This window comes from Cryptotermes secundus, unplaced genomic scaffold (genome assembly GCF_002891405.2).
Source record: "Cryptotermes secundus unplaced genomic scaffold, Csec_1.0 scaffold4357, whole genome shotgun sequence".
NCBI classification, from domain to species: Eukaryota; Metazoa; Arthropoda; class Insecta; order Blattodea; family Kalotermitidae; genus Cryptotermes; species Cryptotermes secundus.
In genome coordinates, this window is record NW_019730038.1 from 1995 (window position 1) to 11359 (window position 9365).

General features: G+C 43.0%; 1 protein-coding gene across 1 annotated transcript in view; it reads right to left on the bottom strand.

The window, feature by feature from the left end:
• Positions 1–4571: 4571 nt before the first annotated feature.
• LOC111865969 (protocadherin Fat 1) overlaps positions 4572–9365 on the bottom strand; it is a gene marked incomplete at both ends in the record, with an annotated part of 7171 nt that continues 2377 nt past the window's right edge. Inside the window, one exon of the mRNA XM_023854413.2 lies at positions 4572–4809. Coding sequence (XP_023710181.2) covers positions 4572–4809 — 238 coding nt within the window. The remainder of the gene's footprint in view (positions 4810–9365) is intronic.

Sequence of the window (9365 nt, forward strand, 5' to 3'; positions counted from 1 at the left end):
CACGTTTGTGATCAGAAGCGGAACCAAGCTACTTCTGTCTGGGTGGTTCAGACAAGAAATTCAAATGTTCTCTCTACAGCTGCATCATACAACAGCACACAAAACACAGGTGTGCGTGAGGGGGTGGTACACTTCGCCCCGAAGAACAGGCTAACAAATCGGTTTCAATTTGAACCTTTATAGTCGGCAACCAACAAACGCTAGTCTTAATTAAATCGAGTGATACATCTTTCTCGGTCTCCTCTTTGTCTTGCATGTCATGGCGCACTTTTCGTGTTTATAGCTTCTTTCTCTTCGCCTTTCAAATAATTTATTGTCCTTGGTTCTCTTCTCAGCCACTTGAACGTGTCAATAAGTTTCTCTACATTTTCATATGAAAATAAGAACAATTTCCGACTTAACTCAGATTACATGAAATATCGCATCCACACGGTTGGCGATCCAGAGGTTACAGGTACCCGGGTCCGGTAACCGTCTGAGGATTTCCCTGTCTATTTTCCTGGTGGGAAATTTCATGATGCATTTAATATCTCAGACTGGGCACTGTCGAGTGGCAGAATGATATAAGAATCATGAATTAGAAAGGATGTGGAAGGAAGCGGTCGAGGGTTGACTGAGGTACAATCTCGGCACTTACTTAGAGGTCAAAAGGTCAAGTTCCCTTCATACCTAACTAATTAATTAAGCGGCACACCATGAGGACATTAGGTAGTGGTGGTACATCTCCACCATTCAAACCGGTGAGCGGTCAGCTTCACGTCCCTGCCGCTTTAGCCCCCGGGAAAGAATCCCCATTGTCCATTTGATAGGAGGCTGAGTAGGTCCCACAGCCGTTCTGGCCATTGTGGAGTAGATAAAAGTCACTTAGTCCCGCCAGGAATCGAACTCCGGCCATCCAGCCCATAGCCGGTCGCTATACCGATTGAGCTATCCTAGGTTTGAAGATAACTACGAGAAACTTCAGACAGGATTGCCAGTGTTCTGGCCTTGATTCGAACTGAGCACCTCATTATTGCTAGATCAGCCAGTTGATCAGTTTCCGGCAACTCCAGCCAAACGCGGGAGTACTGTCTCAGGCCATAATCACTTCCTGCCATGTCCTTTCCAATTTATTATTCACTAAAATCATAAACAGAGCAGTGATTGCTACTTGCTTCAAGCTGATTTCTTCCTTCGACCACGCATAGCGATGTGAGATATTTCTAACAAACATCGGTTGACTTTCGTAAGACAGAACTCTTGATATCCACCGCTTTGAGAATCTAAAATCCAACAAAAGTTCTGGGAAGAACTAATAGCCTGCGTTCCTTGATAAGACACGGATCGCATAGAAGACGATGGGTCCAAGAATTCTTCCATTGCTGGCTGTGTATTCATTGTCGCGGTAACGTTTTTACAGTGCCGTTGCCTAGCAACGAGAGGAATACACATATAGGTATAGAGACTGATGGGAAGAATTTACGAAGTACGCAGCTGAGATGGGCTCAGGTATCATGATATGCATACCAAGTTTGATAAAGATTGGTTCACGCATTAAGAAGTTGATGGGGGGGGGACATGGACACAGAGACAGCTTGGAGATCGCATCAGCCTACTTCCAATTTCTCTCCAAAATATGGAAAGTAAGCTAACGAAGGAAAATACTAACACAATTTGTACCAGACGCTTCGTGGTAATGAGATTCAGGACTACGGTGGCACATGAGAACATCGACCTGTTTAGTCCAATCCGATAACTAGTCTGAGGCTGCCAGCCAGTGAGTCGGCTTGAATACCGTCGAACTCAACCTGAGGCAAATACAAAACTCATTTATATGAGATATTAGCTGAAGGCGGGCAATTTTGTGGAATTCTGAACACAGGCAGGGAAGATGAGGAGAGAAGCCAAAGGCTGCGTGCTTAAGTTACTGGCTCCACAGCCTCTCTGGGATTACGTTGTGCTTCCTGTTTGGCAACGGTCTGTTCCCTAAAGCCTACATGGGTTCACTGGACGTCTACTAAACCTGGCTCCAAACTGATCATCACAACATATTGAAACTACTCGGCCTCCAAACTTTAAAAATATGCAGATGATATTCGTTAAGTTATCCCTGTGAATAATTAACTAAGCACCACGCCATGAAGACGTGTGAGGGAGTGAAGATATAGCTCCACCATTCTTGACCTCGGGGCTAGACGGAGGTGAGTGCTCATATTTATGCTCCGTCCACATTAACGCTGGAGAGAAACCCCTGGCGTCAATTGTATAAAAGGCTGGGTGGGTCCCAGAGCAGGTCTGAATGCTGTGGAATAACTATAATTTCATGTAGCTGAGCCCTTTTTCAGAATGCGCCAATTGTGCAGCTACTCTAGAGTTTCCCACCAATTTATGGAATTTGAAGGTCCATTACCGTCGTCACAAGCGTCCTCCACTAGTCCCTATCTTAAGCCACATCGATCCAGTCCATACCACCTTAGCCTATTGCACTAAGAACCATTTTAATATTATACACCAACCTATGTGTTGGTCTTCCTAGTGGTCTCTATCCTTCTGGCTTCCCCACTAATGTCCTACATGCTCTCTTCTACATCCCTCTCCGCCTCATCCTCGCTGACTTGATCATTCTGATTATAGTTGGTGAAGAGTACAAGTTATGAAAGAGAAATCTCTTTCTTATCCTGAGAATCGAACCCCGGCCGTCCAGCACGTAGCCCGTCGCTATAGCGACTGAGCCAATCCCGGCTCCTGGATGATATTCATATTGGATATAAATGTATTTCGTTTTAACGGAATGACATTTCCTAGTATTACAGAGCAAGAGACATAAACAAAATGAAAACTTTAGAGGGAATCCAAAATAAAATAAGGCGATAAGCAGGCACGCAAGGCGTTGTATTTGCACTTCGGTTCTGAGAGTTCAGACACAATGAAAATGTTAAGTACTCGTAAACTTCCGGATCCATAAAAACAGGGAATGTAATCTATTTCAGACTTTTATTGTGTATGTTTATATTCCGGCCTTCTGAGATATAACATCGTGTGAGTGGTTAGTAACATTTTCCAACAATCTGCTGCCTCCATCTTCAGGATATAAATGGAGGCAGATCACTTCTTTGCTTCAGTACTACACCCCTTTCAAATCTGTAACCATGTTTTAACACCCTGTATAGAATGACTGCGAATTTTACCTTTTGGACCCACCTATATTTTTAATCGTACAAGTAATTTCGAAGGTAAAACGAAGCTAAACAAGAGACACACGGTTACAATGCAGTTTCACCCTGTTATACGTGACACCGAGAGGTGAACATGGTAAAGAGAAGGATGGCATAGTAATATCCTCACCAAAACCACCAGACCACTACACTAATCCGACCTACATCTGATGCTGTACCTTTCCTCAACTCTCGCCACTGAACACGGTTTGAAACAAACATTTTAATGCTGTATCACCGTCATCTGTGAGGAGGGAATTACGTCATATCGCTAAGGCAGGATCTTTCGAGTTCCGTGTCTACAGAAGCTAATGTGGATTATAAAATTAAGACATTTTATATGTGGCTAAATATTCTGGATTGGAAAGAAACATTCTGCTGGTTTAGACAGAGGTTGTTTTGGTTATGACAAAGTGAAATCTGGAAGACGTTTCGGAAGAACACTCTGCATCCGTGAAGGCAAGCTTTAATAAATTAAAAGCAGGCCAGTGAGGTGTTATTGACTTAATTCATCTGAACTACACAAGACCGACTCAGAAACATGTTTTTAACTTCGATACAATTTATGAAAAGAACTGCAACAAGCACAGAGAAAGCTTACAGCTGGAGACTTCAACTCAAACTAAGGTTAGAGACGGAGTCCTCAGATATACAGTATTGTAGCATACTTGCTCAAAGCAAGAACTGTGAAGACAGCAGAGGCAGCCGTTGCTAGGGAACGGCTCTATAAACACGCCGGTTGTTAGGCAAGAGATTCGTATTAGGGCCTGTGACCTGTTTCCCATCAGAATTAATCTGGAACTATAGATCTCACAGAGAGTCGGTATGACTCCTTCGACTGGGGATCAGCCCTGTTGCAAGGCCACTACCTACATAGGATAACGACAGAAACGCTGAAGGGACGCGGACATACATTCATCCTTAGAGTGAGATTCGAACCCACGATCCGAGTGTTTGAGAGGGCGAAGATATTTCATGCCTTATACCAAGCGGCCATTGTGAACGGCTCTTCTTAAGGCGCGTCCACATTACTCGTGCTCGTGCTCGTCGGGAGACTCGTCTGGCTTTTACTTGTGCTCGTAAATCTTCGTCCACACTACTTCACTTGCTCGCCAGGCTTCGGCGCGTGAGGATCCGTATATTTACTCGTAGTGTGTATAGGCTGTAGTCGTATTTTCATTTATTGGCTATAGTTTTTTAATTTAAATTTTAAAATTTGCTTGTCTCGTGACTTATTATATCGTCCACATTACTCGCGAGCACAGCGAGTCACACGAGCACGAGCACGAGTAATGTGGATGCGCCTTTAGGTCTCGTATCGACGAAACGCTTAGTGACCTCAATGTTAATTTGCCTGTAATTTCAAACAACAAATACGCAGAATAAGCAACAACGTTGTTTTCTTACCTGTATCAGGGCTGATGCTGAAGAATCCACCAGGATTTCCTGCGGTGATGCGAAACGTAAGGCGTTGAGTAGGGTCCAGATCATAATCTTCAGCTTTTAGCTCAACAACTACCTTACCGGCCGGAGAATTCTCTGGAATCGACGGGTAGTACACGGGCTCAACAGTGAGAGGCGTGTTGTCATTCTCGTTCTGTACAGCAATGAACACCTGAAACAAATGAACGAATAATTCATGAGAACCAACGGTGGCAACACGTCCCCGAGAAACTTCGGTATATACCAGATTACGTCTTCGAAGAGAGCAATCTTTAGCTATTCAATCATTCAATACGCCGAACGCCGCGATGGAAAGGTTAACGTTCAGTATGCGCGAGGACTCGTGTTCTAACCTCGGCGATGTCTCTCAGTACGGCCTAGAATATTCCAAGCTTCTTAATATGAACAGACCACGAGAGATTCCACGGATGTTTCCTCCGTTTAGGCAACGATAACCGACATACTTCCCGATACTCTACGTACAGGTTGATTCAAGATTACGGTCGAGGTTTCGGTGGCCTATAATTTTCAAACCGGATGTGTCACGAAAGGCCTCCATATTAAAGTTGTTTAGCATTCTACAGTATCGATTCTATAAGTAATAAAACCTTTTATTACAGTTTGATACTGCGTGATCAGTTTCATTCTGTTGCTCCCGGTTTCAAAATTATAGGACACGGAAACCCAGACAATAATTTAGAATCACCCTGTACTTCTGATGCATTTTGTAACTGTGACAAACTATCATTCATAAACCTAGACGCAAGAACAAAGGAATTCCATACGTCATGAGGATCTTACATTCATCAAGGATAAAGGTAAGGTAAAGTTGTCCTTGTGCTTAACTAACCAAGCACTGTGCCATAAGGCGTATGGGGAAGTGGATGTAATATATCCACGTTTTCTCGGCACTAGTTTGTGAGTGGTCAGTTTCACGTCCCGGTCGTTTTACCCAGGGGATAGAACCCACGGTATGCACTGGATAGGAGGCTGGGTGGGCCCCAAAGCCGGTCGGGACGATATGGACAAATGAACATTCTTGCCCCCCCCAAAACGGGACTCGAACTCCGACCCCTCGGTCGTCCAGCCCGTAGTCAGTCACTATACTGACTGAGTTATCCCGGCTCTAACATTCATCAAGGTATCGATTTCTTCCGTCTCCTACCCAGATAAATACTTAAATACAAAAAGATCTGTAATTTTAGCAGCTGTTTCACATGGGTGTGAAACAGCTGCCTTCTAAGATTTTGAGTCTAAGTAAAAAGCACACAGTGAGGATGTTGTAGAAGGGGAAAAAGGTGGGCAACAAAGTACTTCGACTGACATGCAGAAAGTGACATGAAAATGGAGAAAGAGTTGTAACTTTGGTACCTGTTTTATATAGGTGTGAAACAAAGAATTTCTCTCTTGCTCCAGAGGGAAGATAAAGAACTAGGGCTTTGGGAGGGGGGGTGGAATGTGTTGAAGAATATATTTTGGCTTACTTCATACCTAATATTATTAGGGCGAAAATCGGAAACGAGACAGGTGGGATAAAACCATGCTGGGGATATGATAACTGCACAGTACTACAAAATTTCAATCGAGAAATCGTAAAGGGAGATATCATTTTCAAAACCCGGATGTGGGAAGATAATATTGAAAGGGATCTTACAAGAAAGGGGGGGAATAGTTGTTACTGCTTCTTTCTTAGGCCTACCACAAGTATCGTCTTTCCTTCTGGGCCCACAAATATTGTCGGAAAAAAAAACATCTTTTGTGTTCCTAGATACCTAATTTTGGGCATAAACCCGTAAATTGCTTCCGTAAATACGATCCTGGACAGCAGAACACATCAAACAGCTGTCCCTCATTTACTTTATTGTTACTGTAGAAGCCAGTACACACAACTCTCTGCCAAGTTTCCCCCGGTAAACGAGGCAATGCAAACAAGAACCGATCTACTAGTCTCGATACGTATACAGGTGTGCTGACTTCGCAGTTCAAACATCAATGGCACGAAAGCAATGCTAGGAGGGGAATCCCTGAAGCACTCTCCCTAAAGTGTGTCGTATACAGAAGACCCAGGGTCTCAGTTGGCAGAAAGAAGCTGTACGACCCGAAACGTACGCCCCACGAATGATTATTACCTTCACGGCGACCATGTCATGAAGATAAATGGAGGTATACCTCCAGCCATTCTTAATATTGAAGTTAAATGGGGGTAACTGGTCAGCTCCACGCCCCGGCCCCTTTAACCCCATGGAAAGGGTCCTAGATATCCAATGGATAGAAGCCTCTATGGGGCCAAGAAACGCTCTGGATGCTGAGAAGAAAATAATAGTTTGACTTTGCCGCTATTCGAACCCTGATCCCTTGGTTGTCCAGCAATAGCCTGATCAATGAAATTACTGCGCTATCATGGCTCTATTACGGTGACATTTGTTTTATTTTTCGCTTTGTTAAGTACATACATAATTAAAAACATGTTCTTCATTCAAATACAGACTTGACAAGACCGCTACAGCACTTAACACCATTACTACCACGGGAGAGACGTACGTATTATATAACACTAAACTTCAAGTACAACAAACCGACGAAAAATACACCAGAGCGGGGTACAGACGCTACACAAAAGAAATGCTAAAAGTCCAACACGTCAGAAGTGCAAGAAGGTCACCCCAGCCACATTTACTACAACCTCAGTTAAATAGCGGTCACATAGAAGTCTAAATAAGACACATTAATATAATTTAATCAATGTAAGAAGGTAAAACACGTAAGGCTATCCGTGTAAGAGGCCGTGGAGGCCCATACGGTTGTGAGACGTCGAGGCTCACGGCACTTTCTCGGCTCACAGATGGCGGTAAGGCTGTCATCCCTACACGCCGGTCGCCTTTGCTCGTTTGTTAGAAGCTGAGTCGACCCCAGGGCCATAGTGCGACTGGAAGGACAAGGTATATTTAAAAATTGAACTTAATCGGGACTCGAGTCCGTGACCTTCCGCCTTGTAGCACAATGACTCAACCAACTACGCTACCGCGTGCCCCAAATTAAGTAATGCACAATTTAAATTTAAATTTTATTCATTGCCTCGACAGACATATTTAATAATTATACAGTACTTTAACACTAACAGTGTACAACTGGATTCTATATGCTAGTGATAGACTATAGCAATGCATGTGTAGTATTTATTTTTACTATTCAACATAGATAATAACATCAATATAGGTGTATATATTATTTCATCAAAATTTGAATTAAAGATTGTGAAATTATATAACCTATTAATGTAAAATATGGATATACATATATAATACGTTAACATATTCAGAACCTTACCAATATTTGTTTCATGTATGCCTGAAGATGACATAATGAAAGGTCGAAACATGTACGTAGCACCAACATCTGGAATAATAAACGAATGCTGCTACTGCAGTATCTAGTTCGTTTCGGTTTCAATATTTTGTTGTTTGCTGTCCCATTTATATATTCTTTCGTAATACATATTAAAGGCATGATTACAACGAAATTATCTGAGGATATTTGAAAGCAAACAGTTGAATGCGTGTCGTAATATTTCAGATATATTAACGTGTGCTCTGCCTCACAGCGGACATCTCGCCAAACACGAATGTCACGTGACGCTAACATTTTGTCCTCCATCTTCTGTACTAAGCGTAATCAGTGTGGTCAAGGCTGCGGGTAGCCCAGTTGCATGACATCGCGCAGTTAGGAGCATTTGTTTTACTTTATAATATTAGCTTTAGGACTATCCGCCCATTACTTTCATTGAAGGGTCACTGCTAAGGAGGACTAAAGCCGCCAAACGTGAGCCTCGGCGCATGTGTCGTACACACTTTCATAAAAACTCGCCATCTTTGAGAGTGGAAACAATCGTAACTAACTAAGTCAGTGGAGTTGAGTCCTTCCTGAGATACCACAAATTTCTCAGCTACTCAGGAATTTCCAAACATGTTATAGGGCACACAGAATTACTGGGGTAACTGCCTCAGTAATTCTGTGCCATCCACCATCGGCAGAACCATTTAGAATGTACATGTTATGGGGCTCTTCCACTGGTCCCCATCCCGAGCCAGATAAATCCAGTCCACTACACCTCCATCCTATTTCTCTCACAACCACTTTAATATTATCTTCGCACCTATATCTAGGTCTTATTATTAATGGTTTCTTTCCTTCCTTTCCATCAAAACCCCGCAAACATTGCTCTTCTCCGCCATGAGTTCTATATGTTCTGCTCATCTCGTCGTCTTTGACTTGATCATTCTAATTATCTTTGGCAAAGAGCACAAATTATTAAACTTCTACTTACGTAATTATCTCCAATTACCTACTTCAAACAAAACATTCTCCTCAGCAGCCTGTTCTCAAATACCTTCATTCCATTTCTACCCTTGATGTCAGAGACCAAGTTTCGCGCCCATACAAAATTACAGGCAGAATTATACCTCTGTATGTTTTAATCTATATATAATTCCAAAATAGGCCGGGATAGCTCAGTCGGTATAGCGACTGGTTACGGACTGGAAGACTGAGGGGCCGGAGTTCAAGTCCCAGTAGGGTCAAGAATTTTCTTTTCTCCACGTCGTCCAGACTGGCTCTGGGGTCCATGACAAAACTCCTATCTAACGGGTACCGCGGGTTCTTTGCCTGGGGTTAAGCGGCCGGAGCGTCAATAAAATGTTAATCTCTGCATCCAGACCCCCATACGCCTTC